Source organism: Heterodontus francisci, chromosome 1 (assembly GCF_036365525.1).
Source record: "Heterodontus francisci isolate sHetFra1 chromosome 1, sHetFra1.hap1, whole genome shotgun sequence".
Taxonomy (NCBI): domain Eukaryota; kingdom Metazoa; phylum Chordata; class Chondrichthyes; order Heterodontiformes; family Heterodontidae; genus Heterodontus; species Heterodontus francisci.
In genome coordinates, this window is record NC_090371.1 from 135,133,905 (window position 1) to 135,151,472 (window position 17,568).

Sequence of the window (17,568 nt, forward strand, 5' to 3'; positions counted from 1 at the left end):
GTGAGATTACTTCAATGTTATTGGCTGCTTACCCTGCTTGATGTCATCACTGCTGCCGAATGCCTGGAGATTCCCATGAATTGATGCCAGGTTCAAACTGGCATTGAGAAATGGGAAATCTACACCACAGTGATCGCTAGATCTTTGTGGGCAGCTTTTCTCATGGTCAGCAGCAAGTAACATCACTTCGCCACTGACCATGAAATCCGGGCCAATATATCTAAGCGTATATGTATAAACCTTGTAATAGCAACCACTTATAATTTAGCTGCACCTTTTACAAAATAAAATGTGCCAAGATGTTCCACTGTGGTGAAGAAAACTGAAACGAAGATTAGAGGCTCAAGGATTGGGTGGTGACCAAAAGTGAGATCAAAGAGATATGTTTTGAGAAAACCCTTTGACAGGGATTGAGAGGTAGCAAGATGGAGGGCAAAGGGATAGAGGACCAGAGTTTGGTACTAAAAATATCTGAAGGTATAGCAGCGTAAAATGAAGTGGAGAGAAAGAGATGCAATTGAGATCGGGATTGGAAGAATGAATTCACATAGAAGCAACAGGCTGAATGAGGTTGCAGAATTACATGGAAATATAGCAACAGAAGTAGGCCATTCAGTCCCTTTAGCCTGTTCCACAAGTAGTAAACAGCAAAGCCATACAGGGATTTGTAGATAAGGAAAAGTATTTTGAAATTGATATACAAGTGGACAGGGAGCTGATGAAGATTGTTGAGCGCATAGATATCAGCAGGACTTAGTGCAGGTTAACATGTTGGTGGCAGAATTTTGTAAAAGCTAGTTGAAAGAATTCCTTGCTCATCCAGAGTTGATAGCAGACAAGCCAGTGATGGCTGAGGATTCAAGAACAGTGGTACAAAGGTCAAGTTGGGTGTTATCAGTAAATATGTGAAAAATGACCCAATGCCTCTGAATAATGGCACCAAGAATAGACAAGGAAGAGGTGGTCAAGGATAGATTCTTTAGGCATACCTGATAGCTAACCTGAAATTATTTTTTTTCACTTCAATTTGCCTAAACTCTGTCACAACTGCAGCTTCTGTGCCTGAGGCATCAGTACATTTCTCTGGCATCATTAAGGGACAGAGTAGTGTTCAATATACAATGGAAATTCAAAGCTTCACACCTTTATACCTTAAGATTTATTGCTAGACTAATGTGGTATAAAGTGCACAAGGTCAAATATAAAATGTAGTTCAGGAGAAATCTGGCAGAACAATTATTTGACTACTAACCACTTCTTTCTCTCCATCATATTGGACTGATGAGCCCAGCTTCTGTCCAAAGACCCAGTCTTCAGTACATCCTGAACCCCCCATTGTTGCTTTCTCTGAACTTCAAGGAATGAAGGAAGTTCCTGTGTATTCCAAGATCTGCCTGCAATTACTGGGGATCCTGCAGCTGAAATCAACATAAAGTGTGTGTTTTTAATACATGAGAATCCCATGAATTAATTGACAACAGAACATTGTCATTCATTTCTGAAGCTACAAAATGATTTCAACTCAATTAAATGAAACTGTTGGTTTCGGAATTATGGGAGCTGGGAAACGAAAAAAAGGCGGGGATCCAAACCCGACAACTTCCACTGTGGCCCATAGGGGGAAGGGGCGGGCACTCGTATGTGCACTGGAAACACGCAGATTAGGCAGATTATGACGTCAATCAGAATCTAACGCAGATTAGACACCTGATCTACCATTTTGGACCTCGCAGGTCCTGTTAACACCCTCTCTTAAACACGCGGAGCTGAATATATGTAGCGCTATTTAAAGAGATCGCCATGCAACTTTCAGAAGAGGTACTTTTGAATTTCATTTGCTGCTGCAGAGTTAGTGGAAGTACGTTATACTGTGTTCAGCCAGAAGAGAGTGGTGCTGGGCCTCAGAAAGAAGTGGCATAAATTCGAAAGGGCTCTGACCTGAAAACTTGTTCTCGGTCAAGGGTGCTAGAGTTGCTGTCCCTCTTTAAAACTGGAGATTAATGAATTTTTGTTAACCAAAGGTATTAAGGGATATGGGGCAAAGGTGGGTATATGGAGTTAGGTTGCAAATCAGCCATAATCGTTTTAACAGAGTGGCTCCTGACAACACAGTATGTGCAGAGCAAATGTGGACGTCATCAGTGCACGCAAACATTTGCCAGCTTGCCAGTATGAATGCGTGCATGTGTGCACTGATGTCATCGTGCAATGACGTCCTCACCCCTCAATAGCTGTGATCGCTGGCTCCATTCCCCCGAACAATACCCCGCTCCGTCCTGCCATCCCCGCTTCAATTGCCGCTTTCAATTTCCCACTCCCGACTACTCGCTGCTTCATCCTGCCTCGCCACTTCCCCTCCATGACCGCTCGCTCTCCGTCTCACTGCTGCCTTCCCTCAGCCACTCACTCCCGCCCTCGCCGCTTCCCCCCTCGGCCAATCGCTCCCTGCTATGCCACCCAAAGAAGTGGCAGGGGTTGGGGCTGTGGTGGGGAATGAGCCACTGAAGCGGCAAGGCGGGGAGCAGACGGCGGAGGGGTGATGGAGCAACGCAGGAGCAAGTGGCTGAGGTGGGAAGTGGCTAGGCCTGGAGCGAGTGGCTGTTGGCGGGGGCAAAGTTGGGAAAAGCGGGGACCGATCAGCCAAGGCAGCAAGGTTGGGAGCGAGTGGCTGAAGGGAGAAAGCATTCAGGGTGGGAACGAATGGCTGAAGGAAGGGAACGGCAAGCAGATGGGCACAGGAGGGAGCAGCAAAGAGAAGCTCGATGGCAGGAGGGAGTGGGGTACTATTGCGGGTGGATGGAGGCAGTGATCGCTGCCATTGAGGGGGTTTGGGTTTAATTTATTTTTTGTGACAAATTGAGCAGCGCAATCTTTATTACTGGCAGCTGCCTGAGGTAATGCAGACAGTGACGTTTCAGTCGATGAGGCTGCATATGCGCATGTGCCAGTACTGCGCCACCTAGTGGTTGCATTGTCAGCAAATGCAGCCTCTCATTAAATGGCAGAAGAGGCTCGAGGGGCTAAATAACCTACATCTGGTCCTGTGTTCTTGGGCTGCAGCATGACATGAAGAAGGAACAGAGGCAGCAGAGAGAAGAGGCAGCCTTACCCAGTTGTTTTGTCTCCTGCGAGTGCCATTCCTCCAATTTGTTCCTCTCAGTTTCATCCCAGTTTTCCTGCTGTCCATTCTCATCTTTTTTAAGGCCCAGTGTCTCTATTTGCTCCCACGTCAACTTTTGTTGCTCTTCCTTCTGTCGCTGACACTCCTCTTCTGCCTGCATTCGTCCCTTGTCTTCTGCCTGCCAACTCTCTGTTTCCACCATCTGTTAGCAGTTAAAGGAACAATTGAGTTTATAGATCAAAACAATATACAATATTTATCGAATACAAAAGCAAAATACGGTGGATGCAGAAAACCTGAAATAAAAACAGAAAATGCTGAAAATACTTAGCAATTCTGGCAGCATTTGTGTAGAGAGAAACAGAGTTAACATTTCAGGTCAATGACCTTTCATCAGAACTGGAGATATAACAGGTTTAAAGCACATACAGAGACTGGGGAAGGCGGGAGCAGAGGATAACATCACCATGTAACACCACCAATGTCACAATTGCTTTCCTTTTGTTGAGAAGCTCAAGGGGACATTTTCTCTGTTTGCTATATATTACTGACATGGTAAACATAGTTAGATGATTTCCAGAGTTTTCTCTCTCTAGTAACATGGGAACATAGGAGCAGAAGTAGGCCATTCAGCCCATCGAGCCTGCTCCACCATTCAATACGATCATGGCTGATCATCCACTTCAAAGCCTTTTTCCCACACTATCCCCATATCCCTTTAAGTCATTGGTATTTGGAAATATGTCAATTTCTGCTTTAAACATACTCAATGGGGTAGAGAATTCCAAAGATTCATAACCCTCTGAGTAAAGAAATTTCTCCTTATCTCGGTCCTCAGTTGTTTCCCCCTTATTTTGAAATTGTGTCCTCTTGTTCCAGACTCCCCAACCAGGGGAAACATCTTAGCTGCATCGACCCTGTCTATCCCTTTCAGTATTTTGTAGGTTATCAATGAGATCACCTCTCATTCTTCAAAACTCTAGAAAATACAGGCCCAGTTTCCCCAATCTCTCTTCATAGGACAGTCCTGCCATCCCGGGAACAAGTCTGGTGAACCTTCATTGCACTCCCTCTATGGCAATAATATCCTTCCTAAAGTAAGGGGACCAAAACTGCACACAGTACTCCAGGTGCAGTCTAACCGAGGTTCTATACAATTGAAGCAAGACTGCACTACTCCTGTACTCAAATCCTCTTATGATAAAGGCTAACATACCATTAGCCTTCTTAATTGCTTGCTTAATTGCATGTTAGCTTTCAGTGACTTATTGACAAGGACACCCAGGTCCCTTTGTACATCTGCACTTTCTAATTTCTTACCATTTGAGAAATACTCTGCACATCTATTCCTCCTACCAAAGTGGATAAACTCACATTTTTCCACATTATATTACATCTGCCCGTTCTTGCCCACTCACTAAGTCTGTTCAAATCCCCTTGAAGCCACATTGCATCTTCCTCACAAGACACATTCCCACCTAGTTTTGTGTCATCGTGAACTTGGAAATAAAATAATAAAATGATGAATATATTTATGAGTTTGCTAGAAGTGGCAATCAGACGAAATCTATTCCCTGGTGGATGATCTCATTTGACAACATGGCAGTATAAAGACATTCTTGGAACTGTCATGTGTTTGAGAAACATGACAGGATATAAAATGTACCTTCTTCCCAAGTTAAAAGTTTTAGCAATTTGTCTTTTAGATTAAGGAAATAATATTTTATCAAATGTTAACAAACAATACATAAATACCAAAACAACATTATAAGGGTGGAACCTAATAGAGAGTGAGGTATTCCTGATAACAGTAACACTATAAGGATTATTAGAGTTATATTACAGAATCTAAATATTTCAAAAGACTCTAAGCAACACTTACCATTTGTTTCTGCGAGTTGACCTGCTTGTTCTCCAAGCCAATGGAGGATCCCTCAGTGGGCTCAGAATTCCTGCTTTCCTCAGTTTTTGAAAGAGAGAGCCACTCAGGGGGAAGTTGGACGGACAATGCTGGTGATCGTGGAGTCAGTGGAGTCACCGTTTCCTGAATGATTTTACGCTCCTGGAGAAAGTAAAGTTGGAGACAAGTGAATCACAGTTGCTCATATTTTTTACTAAAGATTTGAACCTTTTCACAATAATTCAAATAGCTTTCAAAGGGCTGTATGGAAAAGGTCAGTTCAGACAAGTAATTCAAAGCTTCAAGTGGAGAGTATTCCATTACACACCTAACATGTGCCTTGTAGATGGTGGACAGGCTTTGGGGAGTCAGGAGGTGAGTTACTCATCGCAAAAGTCCCAGCCTCTGACCTGCTCTTATAGTCACAGTATTTATATGGCTGGTCCAATTAAGTTTCTGGTCAATGGTAACCCCCAGGATGTTGATGGTGGGGGATTCAGTGATGGTAATGTTGTTGAATGTCAAGGGAAGATGGTTGGATTCTCTTTTGTTGTAGATGGTCATTGCCTGAAACTTGTGTGGTGTGAATGTTACTTGCTACGTATCAGCCCAAGCCTGAATGTTGTCCAGGTCTTGTTGCATGTGGACACAGACTGCTTCAGTATCTGAGGAGTAGCGAATGGTGCTGAACACTGCGCAATCATGAGCGAACATTCCTACGTTTGATCTTATCATGGAAAGAAGGTTATCAATGAAGCAATGAAGATGGTTGGGCCTAGTTCACTACCCTGAGGAACTCCTGCAGTGATGTCCTGAGGTTTAGATGTTTGTCCTCCAATAACCACAGCCATCTTCCTTTGTGCTTGGTATGACTCCAACCAGTGGAGGGTTTTCCCCCCAATTCCCATTGACTTCAATTTTGCTAGGGTGCCCTGATGCCACACTCGGTCAAATGCTGCTTTGAAGTCAAGGGAAGTCACTCTCACCTCACCTCTTGAATTCAATTCTTTCGTCCATGCTTGGACCAAAGCTCTAATGAGGTCAGGAGCTGAGTGGCCCTGGCAGAACCTAAACTGAGCATCGGGAAGCAAATTATTATTGTTTAAGTGCTACTTGATAGCACTGTCGACGACACCTTCCATCACTTTGCTGATGATCGAGAGTAGACTAATGGGGCGGTATTGACCAGATTGGAATTGTCCTGCTTTTTGTAAACAGGACATACCTGGGCAATTTTCCACATAGTCGGTTAGATACCAGTGTTGTAGCTGTACTGGAACAGTTTGGCTGGAGCACAAGTCTTCAGTATTACTGCCAGGATATTGTCAGGGCACACAGCCTTTGCAGTATCCAGTACCTTCAGCCTTTCATGATATCACGTGAAGTGAATCGTATTGGCTGTGATGCTGGAGGCCTCAGGAGGAGGCCGAGATGGATCATCCACTTGGTACTTCTGGCTGAAGATGGATGCAAATGCATCAGCCTTGTCCTTTGCACTGATGTGCTGGGCTCTCCCATCATTGAGGATCAGGATGTTTGTGGAGCCTCCTCCTCCTGTTAGTTGTTTAATTATCCACCACCATTTACAACTGGACATGGCAGGACTGCAGAGCTTTGAACTGATTCAATGGTTGTGCGATTGCTTAGCTCTTTTTATTGCATACTGCTTCTGCTGCTTAGCATGCATGTAGTCCTGTGTTGTAGCTTTACCATGTTGGCACCTCATTTTTAGGTATGCCTGGTGCTGCTCCTGGCATGCTCCCCTGCATTGAATTGAACCAGGGTTGATCCCTGGCTTGACGGTAATTGTAGAGTAAGGGGTATGCCTGACCCTGAGGTTACAGATTTTGTTGAATACAATTCTGTTGCTACTAATGGCCCACGGCGCCTCACAGATGCCCAGTTTTGTGCTGCTAGATCTGTTCTGAATCTATCCCATTTAGCACAGTGGTAGCACCAAACAACACAATGGATGGTACCCTCAATGTGGAGGCGGGACTTCATCTCTGCAAGGACTGTGCGGTGGTCACTCCTGCCAATACTTTCATGGACAGATGAATCTACGACAGGTAGATTGGTGAGGGCGGTCAAGCAGGTTTTTCTCTCTTGTTGGTTTCCTCACCACCTGCCATAGACCTATTCTAACAGCTATGTCCTTTAGGACTCAGCCAGCTCGGTCAGTAGTGGTGCTACTTTTGGTGATGGGCATTGAAGTCCCCCACCCAGAGTCCATTCTATGCCCTTGCTACCCTCTGTGCTTCTTCCAAGTGGTGTTCAACATGGAGGAATACTGATTGATCAGCTGAGGGAGGGCGGTAGGTGGTAATCAGCAGGAGATTTCTTTGTTTCCATGTTTGACCTTATACCATGAGACTTCATGGGATCCAGAGTCAATGTTGAAGACTCCCAAGGCAACACCCTCCCAACTGTTAACCACTGTGCCGCCACCTCTGGTGGGTCTGTCCTGTCGGTGGTACAGGACATACCCCCAGGGATGTTGATAGAGGTGTCTGGGACATTGGCTCTAAGGTATGATTTGTTGAGTATGACTATGTTAGGCTGTTGCTTTACTAGTCTGTTGGACAGCTCGCCTAACTTTGGCACAAGTCCCCAGATGTTAGTAAGCAGGACATTGCAGGGTCGACTGGGCAGGGTATGCCATTGTTGTTTATGGTGCCTAGGTCGATGCCAGGTGATCCATCCAGTTTTATTCTTTTTTGACTTTTCTGTATCAGTTTGGAACAACTGAGTGGCTTGCTAGGCCATTTAAGAGGCCAGCTAAGAGTCAGCCACATTGCTGTGGGTCTGGAGTCACAAGTAGACCAGACCAGGTAAGGATGGCAGATTTCCAACCCGAAGGACATTAGTGGACCAGATGGGTTTTTATGGCAATCTAATAATTTCATGATCACCATTACTGAGAATAGCTTTTAATTTCAGATTAATTAATTCATTGAATTTAAATTTCACCAGCTGCAGTACTGTGATTTGAACGTGTCCCCAGAGCATTAGTATGGGCCTCATAAAGTCGGATTTTTTTTCTTCTGGTGAAAAGAAAGTGATTCTAAAATTGACAGTATAACATTATATCGCAAATCAGTCATTTGACTCCCTTCTTACCTCTTCATGGTATCTTCGTTCTTCTTCCTCAACCTCTATTTGTGCCTTCTCCCATTCCTGGCGAAGTTTTTCTTGCTCCCTTCTGTACCTGTCCTGTTATCGAGTAAAGCATTTCTGTCACTTACCATTGCCAGTTAGGGAATTAAATTTGAAGGAACAGATCAGCCACTAAGCCTTCCTCTCAAAGAGGCATGCCTTTGTCTCTTTGGTGAAAACTGTTGTTAGATTAATTATTAATTGATCTCTTTGTTGCTTATAATGAAATTAATGCATATCTTATTCAAAGTTCATTACTTTCCCAGTAATTGCATTAAGCATTTCACAGCAAGTCCAGTCAAGCAAGACCACTTAAAAGATCATTAGCTAAAGTGAGAATTCTAATCACACTCGATCTTACTGCCACCACCAAATTTAAAATACATAATATCTGTAAAATATACTTACAAGTACAGGTACAGTCCACCCTAAAATAAGTTGAGTACCCAGAAATATTTAATAACTTTCACACAACTTTGCAATTATATGTTACAAAATATCACGGTTAATGTTAAAGACCCCTCATAAAAGTGTTTCTATGATGTTTATTCTTAATGTACTGATTTATACCCTCACTCAGCCCTGCAAATCACGATATATAAATCAGAATAGGAATTTGGATTAACTGGAAATAAAGATGTCCATTGTCATTGAACCACACGCGGGCTCTCAGATGTTAGCAGAAACTTTTCATATCCCACTGTCTTAGTACAGCATCATGGCCACAGACCAGGATTACTGAGTACCAAAGTTTAAATCCTACATCATCAGCACATGCATGGCTTTTAGTAATTAACCTGCCTCATAAAATAATTCCATGCACAAGAAAGGTTTGACTAAAATTATAAGAACTATGGTTCATTAGAGTCTATTCGAGGAGGATATTGAGGTTTATTGGGGACATGTGGTAAGGATCTCCTCATAGTTGAGATGAGAAAATCACTTTATGGAGAAGCATGGATGGAAACTCATGTTTCAGGAAATGCAATGTCAATCTTATACTGGCATTATTGTGTCAAATTTACAATAGGACTACCATGAATTCAGCATGAAAATTATTGTATAGACTATCTGAATCACATTTATTTGACTTCTCCTTCTAGTATAACAACATGATTTGTTGGCTTCACAATGCAGTGACATAGTACTAGCTTCACTATGATAGCTGGAGATAGTTGAGTGCCTCAGATATCAACTTATGTCATTCTATACATTGTACCATATCTCTTATTCACATGTTCTGACCCCCATGGGGAGCTGGATTTAAGTAGTATTGTAACTGAATCCCTAGGGAAACTAGCTGTAAGACAGAGTGCTCTGGCTCCCTCTGAACTTTGAATGACTACATTTAGAGAAAGACAGGCTAGTGTTGTCTATAGTAATTAAAGCCCTGCTAGAATAAGTGAGATAGCATTGCCTAATGAGTCTCACTTGTGTCAGCATCCTTCATACAGCAAGAGTATTTAACGAAGGCAGTGTTTACTGTCATCAGTATACTCATGGGGAGAGTGGAGAGTTAGCATCTTTTTCAAAGTTTGCATGTGGTGATTCAGTGCTAATTCTTCCTTTCAACTTCTCCCCTGCTCTTCCAAAGGGTTTCATGGGTGCCAACTACTCTCAGTACCTGAGCCAAACAGCCACTCCTCAAATATTAGCATAAACCATTGAGCATTGCAGCCAAACCCTAGTTTATCCTCATACATGCAGGAGTTACTAGATAGCAAGCGGGAATGCAAACTCTGGCTAACTTCTCCTTCCGCCAGGGTGCTGAGGATAATTGTAGCACCGCATCAGATATCAATTAACAGCCACTGACCAGAGATCGCAGCTGAGAGTTTCTTGTTCTTTTTGTCAGTTCCATTGTTAGCTTTTTTTTGGTAAATTCTAAAAGCTTTCCTTCTCACCTAATAGTCCTCCTTTTAGTGGTCTTAAACCTGAACAGGCCGAGTTGTCACTAGAAAATGCTTTTAAACCTTTATATACATTGAGATAACAGATTACAATTATTATCCCATATTTGTAATTGTCATGTGTATCCTCTTCAGAACTAACACCTCTAAAGATGAGATAACTCCAGATTCAGACCACTGCAAGGTATGTTGGGGTTTATATAGTCAGGTGTATAATCAGCCCATATTCTGTTATTTATTCACTGTCAGGATGTGGGCATCACTGAAAGGCCAGCATTTATTGTCCATCCCAAGTTACCCTGAGAAGGTGGTTTGAGCCTTTGTCTTGAACCACTGACACTTTTTCTTCGTAGTGATTTTACACAACTGAATGACTTGCCCGGCCAAATCAGAGTGCAATTATGAGTCAACTGTGCAAGGAGTCATCTTCATTTAAACAAGTGTAATAAATGATTAATGCATATTGTAATATTGTGAAATGTTTAATTCAAGCAGTCTAGTTAAAAGTTTGGAAAGCAGGGAATTAGCCACTCTTTCTATTTGATTCCATTTTCACTAATCCTCTACCGTACAGTCATGTTATTGCGATGATAAGTGGAGTTTCGGCATAATAGTCCATGCTGTTCTCAAGCATGTCGCCTTACCTGTTGAAAATCAGGAGCAATTATTTAATTAACACAAATTGACACAAGCCAGTTGCTCTGTATAACTGATTAAAATAGCTCAGAGGAACTTCCCTCTCACTGTCAACAGTGTCTAGTAACATCTTTACTCTTGGCTGTGTTGAGTTTATGAGCAGCAGCAGAACACATGCAGCCATTTACATGGAGACTGAGAATATCATGGAAAGCATGCTTCATCAACTGGGTTCACAGGTTAGATGGGTTAACCACTTGCACTGACACAAGTATAATACACTAGGCAAAACTTTGAAGATATATTAAGCAAAGATGACGGCTATACGCTGGATGAACACAGATGTATTTTATGTGAAAAAGACAAAAACGGGGATCATGCACAAAGTCACAATTTCAACTGCTAAGATTTCCATCACCTCACAAAGTATTTGGCAACTACGTAGGAATCTTTCCTATTGAAGCAGAATTATCAGCCTTTTTTAGAAAATTACTCATTCTTCTGAACATTCATCTTCCTATGCAATTGCAAATACAATTAACTACTGCAGTAGTCAGCAAATTACTGTTAACATGAAGCTTTATATTTATAGGCAGTACGGCTTTGTACGATTACTAGCATTACTGTGGAATAGTGAGAGTATTAATAAAAAGGATCCAAACAACTAAATTAATGTAAAGGTACTTCTAATAAAGGAAGAATTTTTTTTTACATTGGTATCATTTCTGCCCCATCCTCACTGTACCAAGTTAGCTCCTCACATTCATGTCTTTCTCAGTCAAAAAGACAGGTCAGTCCAGCCGATGGATGTGCTTGTGAATGTTATCAATGTCACTCCTTACATGAGAAGTCATAAGCAATATTTCCTTCAAAATTTAATTATGTTTGGCCAGTTTTTTCAGTATGCGGTCCCTTTAAATTCTATTACACACGCATGTTAGTTGGCATAGAAGAAGGCCTGAATGGTACCTTTCAGACTGCTGTGCAGTCTTGCACCCATTCCGCTTTGTGGAAATGTCGGTGAAACGATGTATTGACAGTGTGTACAAGGTCTTCTATCTTGTTTCCTTGGCTGGTTTTCTATTCCTGAGATGATTCAGTCAATACAAGTGATACTAGATCTCAGGGGAGTCACTGGGTTTGAACATTAGTAAAAATTGACATTTCAATTCAAGTTACATAGTCCAATGCTCTAACAATCTTCCTGGGAATACTGATCTTAAGTAATTACTGGAGAAGATGGGCTGGATTGAATAAGTTAATGACTGGAAGCAGTATCAATCTCACCTCAACAAAATTTATACCAAAATCAAATTTCCAGAAATATATTTTATTGCATTACAGTAATTTGCTCCCTACTGTAGCAATCCTATAAGCCTTTTCATTTCAGTTTTTCATGGTTCTAATCTGCCGAGCGGAACACTGGTGTACTGCATCTCTTTCATTACTGTCTTCTGGTTAGCTAATCAGAACCATGCTTGTGAAAAACATTTATGAATGATTAGAGCTAAGAGCCTTAACTGAGGGTGCACCGTATCTATGCAAGCCTACATCACAAGCGGCAGCAGAACAAGCACTTTGTAGCAGAGGGTCAATGCAAGTTGTGTTAATGTACCTGGAGCAAGCGTTCCTGCTCTTTCTGCCATCTTTCCTGACGCTTGCGTTCTTCTTCTGGATCCCAATACCAGCGGTCAAAACGCTTAGGGAGATTTAAAGGAGCAACTGGGATCTAACAATCCACATCAAGAAAAAGTTGTGTGACAGATTGATGTTATTTCATGATTTGAGAAATCTTAATTAAGTTACTGTTTCCAGTAAGCAAGAGTAATAATGACAGCTACCGAGGAAGGCAGACAGAAGGTTAAAGCCAGGGAAGGACTAATCAAATTGTCTTCAAAAAGTTTAAATGGACAGGTTGTTAAATATGATGGACATTAACAGATGGTCTTTATAATGAAAGATTTTAGCCATGACATCTACAATCATTCATGATTGTTATGATCCAATTAATGTTCTCGTACAATAAAGCTTATGAGATGTATTTAGAAAAGACATGAGCAGTATGAGCACCAATAATCCTTATCCTTTTTTCCCCCTACTTTTGAAGTGATTATTGTCCTGAGCATTGACAAAGGAATGGGAATATAGCATGTGCCAGTGTTTCCACCTCCACTTCAACTAGGAGACAGAAAGGAGAAACATGGCATGACTCAATCAATAACTTCCATAACATTGCACAAACAGCTATGCTATGCATGATGTCTCCCCTAGATGGCACACCTGAGATTAGACGCTTCACATAAAATTACATAGAATCTAAAACAGGCCATTTAGCCCAACTGCTCTAAGCCAGTGTTTATATTCCACTCAAGTCTCAACACACCCTAATTACCACTTCCCCCTTGAGCCCTCCGTCTTTGCAAACTTCCGCCCCATCTCCACCCTCCCTTTCCTCTCCAAAGTCCTTGAATGTGTTGTTGCCTCCCAAATCCCTGCCATTCTTTCCCAAATCTCCTGCTCCCACACTATTACCTCTGGTGACTCCCCGGAATCTATCCTTGGCCCACTCTTATTTCTCATGCACATGCTGTTCCTCAGCGACATCATCCAAAACAGGTCAGTTTCCACATTATACTGACGACACCCAGCTCTACCTCACCACCACCTCTCTTGACCCATCCATGATCTCTAATTTGTCAGACTGCGTATCCAACATCCAGTACTGCATGAGCAGAAATTTCCTCCAATCAAATATTGGGAAGACTGAAGCGATTGCCTTCGCTCCCCACATCAAACTCTGCTCCCTAGCTATCAGCTCCATCCCTCTCCCTGGCAACTGTCTGAGGCTGAACCAGACTGTTTGCAACCTTTCTGTCATATATGACCCCCGAGATCAGCTTTCAACCACATATGCGTGCCTATTTCCATCTCTGTAACATCATCCTGCTCCATCCCTGCCTCAGCTCATCTGCTGCTGAAATCCTCACCCAAGCCTTTGTTATCTCTAGACTTGACTATTCTAGCACACTCCTGGTTGGCGTCCCATGTTCAAGCCTTCATAAACTTGAGATCATCCAAAACTCTGCTGCCCATGTCCAGTCCACACTCAGCCCTGTTCATCTGTCGCCTGTGTGTTCAATGGCCTACAAGCAAAACCTCAATATTAAAATTATCATCCTTGTTTTCAAATCCCTCCATGGCGTTGCCCCCCCTCTCTCTGTAATCTCCTCCAGCCTCACAAACCTCTGAGATATTTGCGCACATCTAATTCTGGCCTCTTGCACTTACTCGATTTTAATTGCTCTACTATTGGTGGCTGTGCCTTCAGCTACCTGGGCCCTAAGCTCTGGAATTCCCGCAATAGACCTCTCTGTCTCTCTACCTTGTTTTTTTCCTTTAAGACACTTCTTAAAACCTACCTCTTTGATCAAGCTTTTGATTTGCGCTAATATCTCCTTATGTGGCTCGTTGTTATATTTGTTTTATAACGTCCTTGTGAAACGCCTTGAGAGTTTTATTACATTAAAGACACTATATAAATATAAGCTGCCAGAAATCCATCCCCCAATTTTTAGGCATGGGGGCCACCAGCACCTGATCAGATGAAGATGGGTAAGACACAAAATCCATCTACCCAATTCACCTGAATGATAATGGCACAAGGTCCTGCATCTCCAGCATTAGTCTCCTCTTCTGAATGCTGTCAGTGAGCTCTACACACAGCAAGAGGTGCTATCAGCCTTGCTACACACCACATGATACAGGCAGCCTGTCTTTTCTTAAAAGCAGGCTGCCTCTTAAAGATGGAAAAAACGATTGCTGCAACGGAAATTCTTACAGACTGAACATCAGGGTATACAAAGGGATCCAGACTGAAGGATGCAGCACTGGAGACATTGGTGTTGGAAATGGACAGGAGAAACACCATGGTCCCGTGGGGTGGGTTGTAAGGAAACCCTCAAGGATGACCCTCTGAAGGGAGTTTGGACTTGAGGGCCTGGCAGCAGTGCCACAAGAGGTCTAATGACCTCATCTGGGTGGTCAACGTCAGTAAATGCATCTTCACATGACATCTCCTACCTGCCACAACCTCTCATGCTGCTCAATGCATTACACACCCATCACTCACCCAGCAGCACTCCCTGGCACTCAGGATTCATGCCTAACATCCAGATACTCCACCTCACCCTCACAAACTTACCAATGCTGCCAGCCTCATATCCACCTCTCACTGCCTCCACACACTTCCAGCTATTCAGCTATGGCAGCCAGATCGCCCAATCACTAACATTCTGCCTTCGCTCTTGCAGGACAAGGTGGCACACAAGGAGCTGAATTTAATAAGCCTACTGCCGGTCCGGCACCAGCCCTGGAAAAGGGTGCCGTTCCCATCCATCATGCGGGCGGCCGACCCACCAGAATTATGCAGCAGGTGGCCATTTTGCACAGTGGAGGCGTGGATCCCCTCCAATCACATGGTCAGATAACTCCAGAGCAGGTGCTGGCTCCATATTTAAAGGCTTGCCAGCCCTGCATTCACTCCTGCCTTAGAGTCATTTGCAGCTCTGTGCAACTTAAAACTCTGCCTGACTGGTTCCTGTACCACCACCCCCCACCCCCCCAACCCGAGGAGGGCAGAAAATGATGGCTGTGGCAAGACACAGGGTGGCTCACGGTTCTCCTCCAGGCTGCAAGGGAAAGGTGGGAGGTCCTCTTTCCCAGTAATGACAAAAAGAGGTCCTCCCACCTGACCAAGCAAGCCTGGCTGGAGATGACAGAGGAGGTCAGCAGCCGTGGTGTCACCCAACACAACTGGATTCAGTGTAGGAAGAGGGTCAATGATCTCCTGCATTCTGCCAAGTTGAGTGCTCCATACTAATCATGGGAGGGTGCCAACATGGGGAGGGTAGCACTACAACAGCTGAGGGGCTAGAGTTTCATCTCATCCTGACAGATGCATGGCTGCATCTCAGCCACAGGCCACCTTCCTTCATAGCTTACCTCTCTTAACTCCCATGACAGCGTGTGTCAGCATGAGAGATATCAGATCCACCGGTAGGGGACGAGGGGCTGGCATTAGCAGAACTGTCGTGTTGACCTGTCTGCCATTCACTACTACCTCCATCCTTCCTCTTGCATGAAAAGAGGGTCCATAATAGGAGGCAGACATCCCAGACTGACAGAGGACTCCCAGATCTGTATTCACTCACCTCCACTGAGGAAGAGGTATTGGAGCTGCTGGGCACCCAGGGTGGCCGGGCTATATCAGATGGGGAGACTGGAGTCCCTGCATAAGAGAGTGATGATTGGTTGGCATCAGGAGATCTGCACAGTCTAATCCACACGTGTTTGTGTTCTCTTATGCAGGTCGGCGTGTGCAGGGGTCCGCAGCCACAGGGGGACAGTTGTTCCACTGGAGGAAGAGGATGCACCGTCCCATGCCCCTCCTGCACCCTCCACCAGTGCAGATACTTTCACCTCGGTGGGTACCTGCTTAGCATTAGAACAACGGTCACAAGCTGGTGAGAACACTGCACACGTGCCTGTGCAGCTGGCTGAGGCTGAGACAGCCGAGGCCTCTGACAGTTGGAGCTCTGTGGATGGCCAGGCCCATACTGAGTCACAGGATGATGACGAATCTCTAGTGATGACAGCACAAGGTATGCTTGAGTTTCAGAGAGAGGTAAGCAACATCTGGCAGAGATACCAGAGGCCATGCGCAGTCATGAGTGGACGATGGAGGAGTCCATCCATGTCATGACTGTTGCCATGTCTCAAGCATGTGAGAACATAGCTTCCTCCATCGAAAGGAGAGCCAGATTCCACAGGTATGTGCAGACCTGCGCACCACTGCCTTGGCCAGAAGTTCGACACAGGAATGGCAAAATGAGAGAAGGAACAGGAGCCTGGAGGCTTCTCCCATTCCTGGTCCTTCTCTGGTCAGCAGGGAGGCTCACGAAAGCCTTCAAAGGAAGGAGGAGAGGCTGCCATCCATATCTGGGGCTCCCCTCAGGGCGCTGAGTCTGGACACAGGCTTCTCAGTCCCTCTGCCAATAAGCCTAGCTCCAGCAGCCTGACATCTGAGGAGAGTCCTCCACCAGTACAGGAAACCCTCAGGCAGCCAGGGCTTTCCAGACCTCAGGCAGCCAGAGGACACCGGCTGAAGTAATCACAGGTCAAGGGGCAGCCTGATCAGCAGCCTTCCTTCAGCCAGCTGCTGTCACAGGGATCATACCTCATAGCAGCACCCGCAAACGTATTAAGAAGAACAACTAGCCATAATGTTCCATTATGTTAACTCTGAGCTGCTGACCTCCCCGTTCGCCTTTAGAGCAATGCCAATGTGATCACAATCCTCATTAACATGCCAATGTGATGAGGGCCCTCGTGAACATATGGTCTCCCATGGTCACTGGCACACATTGCAGCTGCCCGCAAGACAGGGACCACAAATGGAGTGGAGGCGACAGAGTTCAGTCAATAAGGTGAGTCTGTGAATGGACACCAGGGTGGCTGTAAACGAGTCATTATGAGGTTATCTCTTGCCTCCTTTGTGTTTCACTCTGTTGCTGGCCCCTCTCCCACCTCTGCATCCTCCTCGTCGGTGGATGAGTCTCACTCAGCCATCTCATCCTCATGTAAGGCCTCCCCCATTTGCAGCACTAGATTGTGTAGAGCACAGCAGACCAGCACAACAATACTCACCAGCCCATTCTGCAAGGCTCGACGAGATTGCTCAAGGCAGCGGAACCTCACCTTCAGCAGCCCAATGACCTGCTCGATGGTTGCTCGGGTGGAGCCGTGGCAAGTGTTGTACCTCTTCTCTGCTGCAGTGCGAGGGTTCC

The 17,568-nt window shown here is 44.4% G+C and overlaps 1 protein-coding gene across 7 annotated transcripts in view; it reads right to left on the reverse strand.

The window, feature by feature from the left end:
- LOC137372378 (LIM and calponin homology domains-containing protein 1-like) overlaps positions 1-17,568 on the reverse strand; it is a 503,856-nt gene that overhangs the window by 27,948 nt on the left and 458,340 nt on the right. For 5 of the 7 annotated variants that reach the window (XM_068036287.1, XM_068036300.1, XM_068036294.1 and 2 more), the window contains 5 exons: positions 12,339-12,452; positions 8,142-8,234; positions 5,004-5,183; positions 3,110-3,323; positions 1,253-1,418 (listed from right to left, as the gene is read on the reverse strand). In XM_068036287.1, coding sequence (XP_067892388.1) covers positions 1,253-1,418; positions 3,110-3,323; positions 5,004-5,183; positions 8,142-8,234; positions 12,339-12,452 — 767 coding nt within the window. Of the gene's footprint in view, positions 1-1,252; positions 1,419-3,109; positions 3,324-4,997; positions 5,184-8,141; positions 8,235-12,338; positions 12,453-17,568 lie in introns of all 7 variants that reach the window. The other 2 variants (XM_068036271.1, XM_068036305.1) reach the window with 2 other exon arrangements.